Source organism: Uranotaenia lowii, chromosome 2, assembly GCF_029784155.1.
Source record: "Uranotaenia lowii strain MFRU-FL chromosome 2, ASM2978415v1, whole genome shotgun sequence".
In the NCBI taxonomy this organism is placed as follows: Eukaryota; Metazoa; Arthropoda; class Insecta; order Diptera; family Culicidae; genus Uranotaenia; species Uranotaenia lowii.
In genome coordinates this window covers 316419853-316435837 of record NC_073692.1, presented here as the reverse complement: position 1 = coordinate 316435837, position 15985 = coordinate 316419853, and the positions used below count along the sequence as shown (strand labels likewise).

General features: G+C 41.2%; 2 protein-coding genes across 2 annotated transcripts; one reads left to right on the top strand and one right to left on the bottom strand.

Moving 5' to 3' along the window:
• Positions 1-9087, top strand: LOC129742903 (uncharacterized protein K02A2.6-like). Its single transcript, XM_055734845.1, has 5 exons — positions 1-134; positions 235-1118; positions 4852-6867; positions 6925-7962; positions 8033-9087. The coding sequence occupies exons 1-5, from the start codon at positions 1-3 to the stop codon at positions 9085-9087; spliced, it is 5127 nt and encodes a 1708-aa protein (XP_055590820.1).
• Positions 9088-13936: 4849 nt separating this feature from the next.
• Positions 13937-15639, bottom strand: LOC129749774 (uncharacterized). Its single transcript, XM_055744849.1, has 7 exons — positions 15454-15639; positions 15270-15396; positions 15064-15210; positions 14722-15006; positions 14436-14664; positions 14249-14375; positions 13937-14175 (listed from the first exon to the last, which is right to left on the bottom strand). Exons 1-7 carry the CDS (start codon positions 15568-15570, stop codon positions 14023-14025), a joined length of 1185 nt encoding a protein of 394 aa, XP_055600824.1. The 5' UTR covers positions 15571-15639; the 3' UTR covers positions 13937-14022.
• Positions 15640-15985: the final 346 nt, after the last annotated feature.

Here is a 15985-nt window from a genome sequence, read left to right as displayed (position 1 = left end):
ATGGACGAAAGTCGGTTCAGCATTGAAAAGCTGTGGAGCGGAGGATATAAGTCCTGGAGGTTCAAGACCGAGATGCTCCTGATTCGAGAGAACCTTTGGAAGTTCGTGAGCGGCGTTGCACCGGAACCTGCTACGTAAGTCTGGAACAAAGGCGATGCGAGGGCACGGGCCACCTTAGCCTTTTTGGTGGACGATAGCCAACACCCCCTCATCCGGAACTGTACAACTTCACAGGCGACCTGCGAGGCAGAAGCAGATGATGTCCTCGAAAGTTTCAATCCTGAAGAAGATCTGCCGTTTGGAGTTCAAGGAAAATGACAGCATGGAAAATCTTTTCCACATGGACGAGTTGTTCCTATGTTTGGAAAACGCCGGGCAAGCCATGGACGAGAAAATTAAGGTTTCCATGGTGATGCAAAACATGCCCGACTCCTACGACGCGCTCATTACCGCACTTGAAAGCAGATCTGACGACGAGCTGACGATGTATTTGGTCGAACGAAAATTACTCGACGAGGCACAGAAGCGGTTAGAGAAGGTACGTCCCAGTGAAGCACTTCTCAGAACGGGCCGGAACGAAACCGGAAGAAAGGCGGGCTGTAACTCCTGTGGGAAGCCAGGTCATTTCAAGCGGAATTGCCCCGAATCACCTGCCCTGAGAGAGCGCCCTAGAAGAGGGACGAAAATGCAATCGAAGCCGAAAGGGAAGACGGCCAACGTGAGTAAAGCAAATCCATTCGCATTTACCTACTGCACGCAACGCAACCGAACAGAAGCGTTCCTGGATAGTAGATTCGGGTGCCACATCTCACATGTGCTCGAATCGAAAGTTTTTCACCGAATTGCAAAGCTGTACAAGTTTGACGATCACATTGGCCGGTATGGTAGCGAGACGTCCGTGAAGGGTATCGGAACCGGTCATCTGCTAGCATACGACGAAGCTGGAGCGATTCAAGAAATGGTCCTGTCCGATGTGTTTTACGTCGAAGATTTGGAATCAAACCTAATTTTAGTCGGAAAACTCATCACGAAAGGGGCGGAAGTCATTTTCACGAAGCAACGAGGCTGCGTTATCCGAAGCGGTGGCCGTGTAGCAGCTGTAGCAGACAAGATTGGCGGTTTGTTTCTACTAAAGACCCCGGAGGAGAATTCCCATCAAAATGATTATATCTGCCGTGTTACGCCGAAGTGACGCATAAACCATTTTTGGTTTTAGCGAATAAAAGCGATTATCTCTTTTTCCTCTTTATTCGTTTATCTGGGACTTTTCATTAAATGTGATCTGTAGAATTTATGCAAAGATAGTTGACAAATGCAGTCTTTTGGAACACAAATCTTAATTTTGCGTAAAATTCGTACAATTACTTCAAATGGATATGCGTCAGTTCGGAGTATAAACGTTTGTTTTGAGTTGACGATTCTCCGTCGGAGTGACATTTATTCTTAGTCTTGTCGTGCAATTGGAACAAATTTCGTTCTTTAGTTAAAAAGGCCAGTACGCTGGATTCGAGTAAGGATGGAAATTTTAGTGACGCGATCTGAGAAACTTCTAAATTTATGTATTTCCTCGTTCATTAAAAACAATTTCCGGTCGTTAAAAATTCGAATGTACAGCTTTAAAAATAAATAATACTATTGATTTCATCACACTAACAAATTTATTTGTAATTAAAACAACGTAAAATTTATGAAAAATAAGTTTATTGTACAAATGTTAAATAATTTCTCAAGTTTTAAATTAATGTAAATGTTGACATTTGCATTCAAAATTTATTTACCAAACAGCTCGACAACTTCTTTGTTTCAGACCCCTTTTTTCAGAGGAAGGGGGGAAAGGGGTCTTCTCTATTTTATTTCTAACATATTGTCATGTTAAAATATGATTTTCTTCCAAATCTGAGGAATGTTGCTTGAAAATTATACGGGTTATTGAAATTGTTCTGTATCACTTTCTAAAATACATGGATATGCGTCACTTCGGCGTATAAATCGCAGTTTTGGCGATTCGTTTTTCTTGATTTTCTCAAAAACTGTTTGGTATTTTCTAGATTTGTTGAAAGTATTTGAAAGCTTATAGGAAAACGCACAAAATAGCGTCAAAAAGTCAAAATCGAAAAAATGGATATGCGTCACTTCGTCATATCACGGCAGATATGTGATCGCTCAGATAAGCTCCCTTTAACTCAGAAAAGCATCTACAGTACCGTTCATAATTGTATAGAAATTGAAAGCACGCGCACTGTCACTTCGACTTTGAACTTCCATAACTTTTTACTTTAATGATATTTTTTGATCAAATTTTCTGCGTTCAATAGATCAACAATCACACTATTATACCACAAAATTAGAGCTTTCTGAAGTTTTTGTGATCTGAGATACAGTAATTCTACGAAAATTGGACTTTTTGGACTTCTACTATTCAAACTGCAATATCTCAGAAATTACGCTACATTTGTTTTTGAAATTTTGCGAAGTGTTTGTTGAAATATGGAGGTAGCATGTCTGAAGTTTTTGAAAAGTTCTATTGATGGGATCAAAAGTTACGCGGGGTACAATTTTTCAGGCATGAACCTGAAAATGCGATTTCTATAGAATTTTGGACGAATGTTTCCATAGGAAAATCCTATTTCATGTTTCACAACCAGTATTTCAACCCAACCCAAAAAATCAAAACAATATCTCGAGATTCTGATTGCAAAACACAAATAGATCATTTATTCCATTTTTCCTTTCCTTCATTACTTTTGCCAGACATTTTTTGATTGATTTGTGGATAAATCGATATTGTTCTCATGAATCGTCCAAAATTCTATAGAAATCGTATTTTTAGGTTCATGCCTGAAAAATTGTACCTCGCGTAACATTTGCTCCCATCAATAGAACTTTTCAAAAACTTCAGACATGCTAGCTCCATATTTCAACAATCCCTCTGCAAAATTTCAATAAAAAATGTAGCATAGTTTCTGAGATATTGCAGTTTGAATAGTAAAAGTCCAAAAAGTCAAATTTTCGTAGAATTACGGTATCTCAGACCACACAAACTCCAGAAAGCTCAAATTGTGTGGTATAATAGTGTGATTGTTGATCTATTGAACGCAGAAAATTTGATCAAAAAATATCATTAGAGTAAAAAGTTATGGAAGTTCAAAGTCGAAGTGACAGTGAAGTCGAAGTGAAAAGTTTTGTTGCGAAACGGTACGGTCGATAGTGTGATAGTGACCTACCACCTTGTAACCGTTCGTTATGAAATCTTTGTTTTTTTTGTTGGTGCCGTTTAAATAATTGAGTGAACGTTCACATTGCTAAAATTTGTTAGTTAGATTGTCAAAATTGTTATTAATTTAGTTTGGGAATTGTAATTTTAGTTAATCGTCAACACACTGTAAAATTGTTAATACACTGTACACAAAACACATGTGGGACTTAGGAAAATTGTCGGAGTATCCGACCAGAGTCGACATCCTCTGGTCTGCGGGCCTTAATTATCAAGGAGGATTCCCTCGGACCTGAAAAGGGTCCTAATTCCCAAGGAGGGCCTCTCTCGGCTTGACCAATCGGGCCAGCCCGGGTCAGTCGATTGCGTTTATGAGAGAAGCGCCTAGCAAAGCAGAACTCCACGCGACCAGGTCTGACCGTTACTACCGGACTGGTCATTCTCACACATCGTTCCGGTGCATTGATTTCCGTCAGTGCACATGAATTGAAATAGTTTTGGTCTTTTTTTCATTTTCTTTAATAAAATCATAATTTTCCTCAATAAATAGTTTTCAATTAATGACAATAGCCCAACTTAGTAAGGTGAACATTCGAAAGTCCGTGACGTCCTCACAGTTACACAGTAGCAGGCAAACCCTCAGACCCAGCTCGAGGGGTCTCTTGTTCCTGAGATCCTGAGTCTCTTTACTGAGATCGAAGTCAAGAAGAAGTTAAATAAAAATCAAAGTAATAACCTATCACCTGAAAGTTCAATACCAGCATTAGGATGATTCAGAGAATCAAAGCCAGGAACTTCTTGAAGACATTCAAGAAGCGGAAGGTACCTAAGAAATCAGTAGAGCAACGATCTCGATCAAAAATAATAACACGGAAATTCTGGACAACAGCAACAGGTGCACCTTAATGGACGACGAAACCTGCGTTAAACAGGAATCACGAACGCTTCTCGGGGCACAATTCTACAAAAAATCAACGGACGAGGAGGTGGATGATGCCGACTGCCCAATTGCGATGGAAAATTTTGGGCAGAAGGTTTAGTATGGCCAGCAATTTGTCTGCGGTCAAATATTTCCTCCACAAAAGGTCCAATAAATGCTCAAGTTTACAAAGATGAATGCTTAGAAAAAAAAAGTTTTCTGCGCCTCTATAAAAAGCATCAGTATTCCCCTCTCTTTTGGACGGACTTGGCATCTGCACCTTGCACTAAACCTGTTCTGTAGTGGCTTTTAGACAATAACATTCAATTCGTCTAGAAAAACCCCGTATTTTGAAAAATATGGATTAAATATAAAAACTCCTTCCTGCGTGAGTGAAATAATTATCTAGCAGAATTTCATATTAAAGCTATACAAAACTTTTTTAAACAACGTTCTTATTTAAATTCACTTGTGATACATCGAAGCAATCACGAAAAACCTCAAATGTATCGAGGCAATCCATGATTTGAACTTCAAGCACATGGAGTGAAAATTTATTCAGTTCAATGTTAGTTTTTAAATAAATCAGATCAACAAAAAGTATTCTCTAAGACGTAACATTTTTGGCGACGAGGATTCGAACGAATCTATAGATAGTCTTTCGAAATGGGAGGAGATTCCAACCATGGTCAAACCGGTTCCAGTTAACGCCAAGCAGCCAGTTCCAGCCAAGGCCAAGCCGACATCCAGCTGGCAATCCTACGGTTGCTCGAACGTCTGACAAACCAGCAGCAGCCTCAGCAACAGAATCCGGAACAAATCCTGGAATCCCTTTCGTCAAACATTTCCGAATTCGTTTACGATCAGGAAAACGGATTGACGTTCCAGCGGTGGTTTTCCCGGTATCAAGATCTGTTCGAGAACGACGCACGGCAGTTGGACGATGCAGCGAAGGTCCGATTGCTGCTCCGCAAGTTGGATACTCTATCCCACAGCCGCTATCTCAACTATATTCTGCCTGCACTTCCCAAGGACATCGATTTCCGAGAAACGGTATCAACCTTGAAGAAAATTTTCGGCAGTCAGGTTTCCAAGTTCCGAAAGCGTTTCCAGTGTCTCCAGATTGTCAAAAACGATATGGATGACATCATCGATTACGGCGGAAAGGTGAACCGTGCATGCGAGGATTTCGAGTTCCAGAACCTCACTCTGGACCACTTCAAGTGTTTGGTATTCGTCAGCGGTCTGAAATCGGCGAAACACGCTGATATACGAGCCAGGTTGCTGACCAAAATGGAGAATGAAACAAACGAAGCCCCAGCCACTCTTCAGTCGCTTATTGACGAGTTTCAACGCCTCGCCAATCTGAAGGAAGATACGTCGATGATTGAACATCAATCAAGCTTCAAATCATCCGTTCACGCCGTCAGAAACACGAAAAGTGCAACGAGTGCATCGCAGCAAAATTCTCTGAAGCTTCCCAAGTCACCGTGCTGGCAGTGCGGTCAAATGCACTTTGTGAAAGTGTGCCCATTCAACAACCATCTTTGCCAGAATTGTAACCGCACCGGCCACAAGGAAGGTTACCGTTCTTGTAATCACAAAAGCACCGCCAACATCACAAGCACAGTCCAACACAACGATGGCAAGAAGCGTTCCAGAAGGAAGAAGCGTTCCAGCGCCGAAACCAGAGGGGTGTTCATCATCAACCAAGTTGAACATCGTGCAAGCCGCAGGAAATTTGCTTCAGTTCTTGTCAACGGACAGCCAGTGTCACTCCAGATTGATTCTGCCAGTGATATTTCCATCATTTCCTCAAAAGTGTGGGAACAAATCGGCAAGCCTACCATGAAGCCTTCTTCGAGTCAAGCCACAAATGCATCTCGTCAACCGCTAACCCTCCTTGGCGAATTCAACTGCGAGGTAACAATCAACGGCCAAACCCAGCAAGCAAGGTGTTTCGTGACATCGGTTTCCGGTTTGAACCTGATCGGCATTGAATGGCTAGACCTTTTCGATCTATGGTCTATTCCGTTTAAATCGATCTGCAATCAAATCGCAATATTTTCACCGGAAAGAATCGACAAGGAAATCAAACAGATGATGGTCCAGCACAAGCAACTGTTCAGCGGCACCCTTGGTCATTTCAATCGCTCTAAAGTTCATCTTTACCTGAAACCAAACCCCAAACCGGTATTCTGTCCTCGACGTCCAGTTCCATTCAATTCAATTCCACTAGTCGACACCGAACTAACCCGTCTCCAGAATCTGGGAATCATCTCACCCATAGAATTCTCGGAGTGGGCAGCGCCGATTGTAGTAGTGAAGAAACCGGACGGCAGAGTACGAATCTGTGCTGACTATTCGACGGGACTCAACGACGCATTAGAAGCCAACCATTATCCATTGCCAGTACCAGAAGAAATTTTTGCGCAGCTGGCCGGCAGTCAAGTCTTCAGTGTCATAGATCTATCGGATGCCTATTTGCAGCTGGAAGTCACCGACGAGTCGAAAAATCTCCTCACCATCAACACTCATCGAGGACTTTTTCGATTCAACCGTCTCGCTCCGGGAGTCAAATCCGCACCAGGGGCTTTTCAATCAATCATCGACGGTTTAGTAGCTGACATTCCTGGTGTGCGCCCTTTCATCGACGATGTTATCATCCACGGCAAGAGTTGGGAAGAGCATTCAAAATCCTTACAACTCTTACTTCGCAAATTCGAGGACTGCGGTTTCCGGCTCAAAATTGAAAAATGCAAGTTTTTCCAAACCTAAATCCGTTATCTAGGCCACATCGTTGATACAAAGGGTATCCGTCCCGATCCGGCGAAGATCAAGTCCATCGCCAACATTCCTGCGCCAAAGAACGTTTCCGAGCTCCGTTCGTTCCTTGGTGCTGTTAATTATTACGGCAAATTTGTCAAGCAAATCCACGACTTACGGCATCCCATGGACCAGCTGTTGCGCAAAGACGTGAAGTGGGAATGGAATTCCGAATGTCAACAATCATTCGACAAATTCAAGCAAATTCTAAATTCCAACCTGTTGCTGACACACTACGATCCCAAGTTGCCTATCGTCGTAGCAGCCGATGCATCAAAGACGGGAATTGGTGCCGTAATTTTTCACAAGTTTCCGAACGGTTCTTTAAAAGCGATTCAGCATGCATCCCGATCCCTCCCAACTGCAGAGCAAGCCTACGGTCAACCTGAGAAGGAAGCACTAGCGCTTGTGTATGCTGTAACCAAATTCCACAAGATGCTTTTAGGAAGAAGGTTCACTCTTCAAACCGACCACAAACCTCTGTTGTCGATTTTCGGTTCGAAGAAAGGCATTCCTCTCCACACCGCCAACTGGTTGCAGCGATGGGCGCTGATATTATTGAACTACGACTTCGAAATTCAATACATTTCTACGAACGAGTTTGGTTGTGCTGATATGTTGTCTCGACTCATCGACAGCAGCATCCGTCCGGAAGAGGATTACGTCATCGCAGCGATAGCCTTGGAAGAAGACATGGTAAGCATCCTACAAACAAACATTGATGCAGTTCCAGTATCGTTCAAAGCACTCCGTGACGCCTCAAGCAAATGCAACACACTCAAACAGGTGATCCGACACATCAATGAAGGTTGGCCAGCTTCATCACAACTCGTCAGCGAGCCGGTCAAACCGTTCTTCCAACGTCGTGAATCTCTAAGTGTGATCAACGGATGTGTGATGTTCCAGGAAAGAGTGGTCGTTCCGCATACTTACCGCAAACGATTACTCAGCCAATTTCATCAAGGACATCCTGGTGTGGTCCGAATGAAAGCTGTAGCCCGCAGTTTACTGGCCGGGAATCGATGGCGAAATCGAAAACTTCGTTAAACGGTGTACCCATTGCGCCATCGCAGCCAAAGCTTCAACGAAGGTGAAATTGGAATCATGGCCCATTCCGGAGAAGCCCTGGTGTCGAATCCATATCGACTATGCAGGACCAGTTGACGGTGTCTACTTTTTCGTAGCTGTGGATTCCAGTTCCAAGTGGCCAGAGGTGATTGCAACCAAGTCGACAACGGCGAGCTCAACCATCAAGCTTCTTAGGCAGATGTTCGCTACATTTGGAATCCCTGAAACGATTGTGAGCGACAACGGAACCCAATTTACGAGTTTTGAGTTTCAAACATTCTGCCAGCAGTCCGGCATCGAGCACATCCGGACGGCGCCATTCCATCCACAATCAAATGGGTTGGCAGAACGTTTTGTGGACTCTCTCAAGCGTAGCCTGAAGAAGATTCGATCGGGGGGAGAAACTCTCGAGGATGCACTTCGAACGTTCCTGACTGTTTATCGCTCGACACCAACTGAAGATGGACAGTCACCAGCACAGAGGATGATGGGAAGACCGATGCGAACCGTATCATCACTTCTACTTCCTCCGAAGCCAACTCGTGTGAGGCCCAGCTCCGTGATGAACCGCCAAACTGAAACATTCAACCGAAAACATGGTGCCATCTCCAAACAGTTCAAGCCCGGCGACACAGTTTACGCGCATGTACATCACAAGAACTCTTGGTCCTGGAAAGCCGGGGTGGTCATCGAGCGGATTGGCAATGTGAATTACAACGTTCAGCTTCAAGAATCCCAACGTCTCATTAGGTCCCATGCCAATCAGCTCCGCACACGCCCTTCCGAAGAGGTGGAATCCAAAACCGAATCTCCGTTATCAATTTTCCTGGATGGTTTTGGTCTTCAAATTTCACAGCCCCCACGACCTGTACCTCAAGCCGATGAATCAGTGCCGGAACCGGAAGATGGTGCAGAACCCCACTTCAATTCATCCCTCCTAACAGACGATGAATCGCTCAAGTCGGATGAAGGTGAAACCAAAGTTCCGGAAGAGGTTCCAGCACGACCAAAACGTCTCCTGCGGCTACCATCCAAGCTCGAAGGGTACTGGATGTTTTAGCGGGGAGAAATGAAGCAATCACGAGAAACCTCAAATGTATCGAGGCAATCCATGATTTGAACTTCAAGCACATGGAGTGAAAATTTATTCAGTTCAATGTTAGTCTTTAAATAAATCAGATCAATAAAAAGTATTCTCTAAGACGTAACAACTTGTATGTGGGATTCATGGGGATGATTTCATTTTTTAAGAGACATGGATTTGTTTGAAACATTTGTGTAAAACTAATAACTCACAAAATCTTCTGAGATACGCCACTTCCCGTTGCTTCGTGGCTCTAGCTACATAAATTGTAAACTACACACGGTTATCCAATTAGTGTAATAATTTTTCCAACCACTCAATCCGGTACGACTGAATGGAAGAGATGAGAAAAATCAGCCCTTCAACTGGATCGACTAGCGGCCACCACAGACAAGTGAGTGGATCGTTAAAATTATCCGAATGAATGAGCAATGTTGAATTATGTTTCCTTAATTACTGAGCTGGAAATGATTGCTGGAGGGTTTTTTTTCTAGGTAGGACTCTTTTCATCTAAAATAAAAGAGATGGCACACACAACTTGACTCCCCACGAACGAACTAAAAAAACTCCCAGTAGGTACCAATTAAAGGAAGAACAAGCCGATTTACGTCGTTTTATTTCCGTTCGCCCCGGGAGCGAGCAAAATGCTTTTATGAATAGACGAATTTGCCTAACATTTTGCGGGGTAAATTGCATGAAAAGGATTATTTGTTGCGGAGTTTTTCCTTGGGGGCGTGGTTTGTCGAATGGACGCTTGGGCCAATCAGAGCACGGCAATGGAAACCACCGAAGCTGTGATACTCACCACTCGCTGACGAATGGCTGCTGCGCATGACTAGCGGGAGTGATAGAGAGATAAAGAGAGAACGAACAAGTGGTGAATTGAAAAACACCCTTACTGAATGGGTTGTACGATTTCTATTTTTAGTTGCTATAATGGCAGCAAATTGCTACGGTTTTGCGATAATCGACCGTATTCGGAATTCGTTCACTCGGATGACGAGATTCAGGTAAAGTACTTAGGATACGCTGTGAGGTTTTAAAGGAGATCTTTATTGAAGTATGTACTTACATATATTTAGACCAACAGAATTATAAAATTGAACTAACTTTCGTAATACGTAGACAACCTGATTGAAAAGCTTATCTACGCCTATTATACTATAATACTACTTTAAATTCTAGTGCTATGTATGCTTACCAAATTGTTGATTTAAACATCACTGAAGGAAAATAGTTAAGAAAAATTTATTTCGAACAGAAAGAGATAAAACGTGAGAGGTTCAATGGTTATGTTCCACAGAACGAAGCCCAGTATTGATCGCTATGAAAATTGTATTGCCTTTTCGTTTACTTCAACTGGCGGTTTCGTAAGTAGATCTCTAGTAGTTTACAAAGGTACTTAGACTAGGATTCTAACCATGAGCCTGTAGTCCTATTTGTTCTAGATTTTTTGTTTCGTCTTCCGTTGCACAGTAAGAAAATTTCAATACAAATATTTTAAAGAAGCATTTTTATGTTGTCTTCATGTGCGGATCTCAGCGGCTAAAGGGTGATACGGTAAAAGTTTGGTCAATATCAACTTGACGTATTTCTTTCAATTTTGCATTTAAAAAATCTGAACACCCCTCATTTTGAAGGTGTGTGTGTGTGTGTGTGTGTGTGTGTGTGTGTGTGTGTGTGTGTGTGTGTGTGTGTGTGTGTGTGTGTGTGTGTGTGTGTGTGTGTGTGTGTGTGTGTGTGTGTGTGTGTGTGTGTGTGTGTGTGTGTATGTGTGTGTGTGTGTGTGTGTGTGTGTGTGTGTGTGTGTGTGTGTGTGTGTGTGTGTGTGTGTGTGTGTGTGTGTGTGTGTGTGTGTGTGTGTGTGTGTGTGTGTGTGTGTGTGTGTGTGTGTGTGTGTGTGTGTGTGTGTGTGTGTGTGTGTGTGTGTGTGTGTGTGTGTGTGTGTGTGTGTGTGTGTGTGTGTGTGTGTGTGTGTGTGTGTGTGTGTGTGTGTGTGTGTGTGTGTGTGTGTGTGTGTGTGTGTGTGTGTGTGTGTGTGTGTGTGTGTGTGTGTGTGTGTGTGTGTGTGTGTGTGTGTGTGTGTGTGTAAGTGTGTGTGTGTGTGTGTGTGTGTGTGTATGTGTGTGTAAAATGTTGCTCCTATTTTGATTTTGGAATTCACTCTTCAGTTGTCAAAATGCCGTCCAAGGAAGAAGAACAGCGTATCAAAATTTCGCTCGCGCATCGCGAAAATCCGAGCTACTCGCACACAAAGCTGGCAAAATCGCTAAAAGTTGCCAAATCAACGCAACGGTTACAAATGTAATAAAAGTGTTTGGGGAACGTTTGTCAGGAAGTCTGGATCGGGGGGAAATCGAAAAGCGGAAGCCGCTGAGACGACAAAGAGAGTTGCCGGTAGTTTCAAGCGAAACCCTAACCTCTCTCTCTCTAATCGTCTACAACCGTGCATCGAGCCAAAAAAACGAGCCGGACTATCGACTTACAAGATGGTAGTGACTCCAAATCGCGATGAGTAAAAAACAAAATACGACAACCAAAGCGCGATCCCGGAGGCTGTACACGACGATGCTGACGAAGTTTGACTGCGTGGTAATGGACGACGAAACTTACGTCAAAGCCGATTACAAGCAGCTTCCGGGACAGGAGTTTTATACGGCGAAAGGAAGGGGAAAGGTTGCAGATATTTTCAAGCACATGAAACTGTCAAAGTTCGCGAAGAAATATCTGGTTTGGCAAGCCATCTGTACCTGTGGCTTGAAAAGCAGCATTTTCATAGCTTCCGGGACTGTTAACCAAGAAATTTACGTGGAAGAGTGTTTGAATAAACGTCTGCTGCCTTTCCTGAAGAAACACGGTTGTTCCGTACTGTTTCGGCCGGATTTGGCATCTTGCCATTACGGTAAAAAGGCCATGAAGTGGTACGCCGCCAACAACGTGCTTGTGGTTCCCAAGAACAAGAACCCTCCCAACATACCAGAGCTCCGCCCAATTGAGAAATACTGGGCTATTATCAAGCGGAACCTAAAGAAGACAAAAAAAAACTACTAAGAGCACCTGTATCCGTGGTCCAAACAGCCGGTTTAGACCCAAATTCCGACCCGAGCAACCGCACTGGTGATCCATTATACCAGTTTCAACTCAATTATTTTTAGAGCTGGTATAAGGATTGATCCAAAACTGATGAGATTTGGATCCAATTTGACGCAGTTCTAAACCGTTTGACAGTTAATGGAACACGAGTGCAGTTGCCAGTTGTTTCATTGGATCGGATCTAATTTCTTTGGTTCAATTCTTGTATAAATTAGACCCAAGAATAGATCACGAATACAGATGCTCTAAGGACGAGCAGCAGTTCAAGGCAAACTGGCTTTCTGCGGCGGACAAGGTGGCTGTACAAAATCCGATGGCAGGGATTAAGCGTAAGGCCCGGCAATTCGGATTTGGAAAAGCGGAAGCCTAACTGAATGTTTTTCCTGAATTTTATACTAATTAAACTTGAAAAAGAAATTTAATTTGATTTTGCGCGTTTTTTCTTTGACCAAATTTTGACCGTATCACCCTTTAGACTACGCCGCCACGAGCTTATAGGTCTACTTCTTTTTCGATACCCATCTGGATTCCAGTCAAGCGCTTCTCTGCAAATCTTGTTTTCATCTCTTCGCAGTGTTAACAAATAACTTTTTGTCAAATTGAAATTTCTCAAATGTTCTAAAACTAATACTTAAACTCAATAGCTTTTAACTTGTCATTCTTTTGTAATTAGTTTTATTTTTGTCATTTTTGTAATGTTTTGTTTATTTGTGTAATTTTTGTGTAATTTTTGTGTAATTTTTTGTCTATTTTGTCATTTTTGTGTAATTTTTAGTCATTTTGGTGAAATTTTTGTGTATTTTTTTGTTATTCTGCTCATTTTTGTCATTGCTAACATTTTTGTTATTTGTTTCATTTTTGTTCACCTTGTTATTTTTGTCATTTTTAACTTTTTTTGTGTCATTTTTGTGTAATTTATCGTCTTTTTTGTCATTTTTGTCCATTTTTGTCCATTTTTGTTTTTTTAATCATTTTTTGTCGTTTTTTTATAATTTTTTGTCATTTCGTGTATTTTTTGTGAATTTTTTGTGTAATTTTTTGTCATTTTTTTCATTTTGGTCATTACTGTCATTTTTGTCCATTTTGTAATTTTTTTACATTTTTGTTCGTTTTTGTCATTTTTGTCATATTGTAATTTTTGTCGATTTTAATCATTTTTGTCATTTGGTTTTTTCCATTCTTGGTTTTTTGTCATTTTCTGTTTTTTTTTTTGGGTCGTTTTGTGTAATTTTTGTTAATTTTGTCAATTTTTGTCATTTATGTCTCTTTTTGAATGTATTTTTTGTGTTTATTCTTTTTTTTTCCTCATTTTTGTCATTGCAGTCATTCTTGTTATTTTTGTCATTTTTGTCCATTTTTATCATTTCGGTCATTTTGTAATTATTGTCACTTTTGTTTTATTTTTGTTTATTTTTGTCATTTTTTGTAATTTGAGTGATTTTTATCTCATTCTTTTGTCATTTTTGTATCATTTTTGTTTTATCCATCTCCACTTACGTTCCCGAATCTTGATATCTAGCGATAACTTTTGATAACTCCGGCGATGCAGCTCCACGTTTACGATCCAGTGGCCTGGTCACCAAGCACGGATGATGTTCCGCAAAAAAAACTTAAGACCCCGGATGATGTTCCCCTACCCTGAGAATTCCGAATGACATACTCAAAGATTACAACTGCTTGATTTTCGAGACCGACGATTTTTTTAAACGCAGAGTATTTAATTGTTGACGAGTCAGGTAAAATTTCAATTTATTTGTTGCGTAAAATTCTCTCTCTTCATAGTGTTAAAGTTTAAAACAATAACAAGTCAATTGATGTCTACTTTTCACAAGTGGGAAATTTGGCCAATTTAGTAATAATATCACTGTGAACTTTCTCCAATCCATTATTGCCGTCAATATCGAAAACCACACAGCTTTGACGTTCCAGAGCTGCTTCCACTTCCAGCTTGTTCAGTTCGTAAAAGTTGAGCTGTGAGATGGATGGGTACCAAATTTTAGATTAGAATATTCTTAGATATATAACGGAATCTTTTCAACGATACCTCTGCCCTCACCATGGAATGGTAGAATTTCTGATCCAAAACATTGCCTTCCCAATTTCGTTGGATTTTGCTTGGATTAGTTTTCCGTTTCCAGCAAAGTCTTTCATTGGTGTGAACATTGACGACTCTGCAAAAGATTTGAAATATTGGTAAACTTTAAAAAAAAGTTTACAGCGCGCATATTTACACTTGTGGAGCGACCAGTAGCTGGAACAAATTTTCCACATCCTCAGCTGTGTTGGGAAAATCCACTAAAATCCAACCGATCCTCAGACAGTCCGGTTGCAAGATTCGCTTTTCTACGATGGTTGTTATCAATTCCGACGTATGCACATTATCTGCCAGACCGATTTCCAGCGTTTTTTCGAACAAGTTCTTCTCTGTGCGAGCTCGATTGATGAGCTCATTAACTGAAACTATTATATTGATTAGAAATGAGGTTATTTGATTTTTCAAATCATCCAGTCCAATACTCAGAATCAGATTCAGCCGTTCGGCTAGCAGTCGAGCTTGACGGTGCTTCCCGGATCCGGGACGACCGATGAAGACAATTCTTTCCACGTACTTCACGTGCTTATGATTTGGTCGGATGCTGAGAAGTTGAACGGTTTTCTGAATATCCAAAGCCAGGGGCAGCAAAACTTCCAGATCGTTTTCGGCGTTTTCATTTTCTGCATTTATGAAGTTTTCACTATTCATTACGCCGTTTAGGTGGAATCTTTTCTTGAGAAAACATTTGATAACACGGTCATCAGGCCCTGTTAGAAAATAAAAAAGGCTCTAACTGATGGAAATGGAAAGGGGACAGAGTGTACCCAAGAAAATTAAATTCTTTTTATCCAACTTGAATCGTTCAAGCTGTTCCTGTAATTTCTCTAAACAAAATCTCGAGCTAGGATTTTTGACCTCGATTATTGGGGCTTCATTGACTCGACTGCAAACTTTTGCCAGCTGCTCGATGTCTAAAATACAATACTCCGTTGATTTCAAATTCAATCTTTTCCAACAAAATTTTTCTTACTAAAATCTGGCGGGCATTTGAAGGCCACATTGGTGTTCTGATACTTTTTTGCCGTGATCACTAAATTTTCTGCAAAATACATAAACGGATTCGGGGGTAGTTTCTCCAACAACTGAACCATCAAATCCTAGAAAAGAAATTCATCTCATTTAGAGTTATTTTAATAACATTTTTAGCTACTTACGAAAATAATTTCAAAGATGTGATGCTTTTCGAAGTACAGCATCACATTGGTCGGGTAGTAAGTCGTATTGAAAATGTTCACATCTCGGAAAAAGTCTTTCCCGGCCAATACCTCCATGGTGGATTGCAGATGGCTTCACAAATAATTTGCCTTGGATGTTAAAATGAAGCAAATCAAAATGTTTTGTTTTGAACATGCAAGGCAGCTGCTGTAAACTTTTCAAGCCTACTGATCACGAAAGCCATCTAGTCATCGTTCGTTGAAAGCTGCTTTGACTCATACACTACACCAAACGGTAATCGTGAATATTCGTATCTGAAGTGGACAAAAAATGATTAGATCACGCGTGCGCTGTCATTACTTCGAATGTAACCAAAATTGAAAAACTGTGAATGTTGTACAGTAGTTTTTCGATTTTATTACGCTTAAAAGAAAAAAAATACTAAACTAAACTAAAAAAGTACATAAACAATATTTTTGTGTAATCTCCGATCATGAGTTATTGTTTTTAATAAGTGGATATATAAGATAT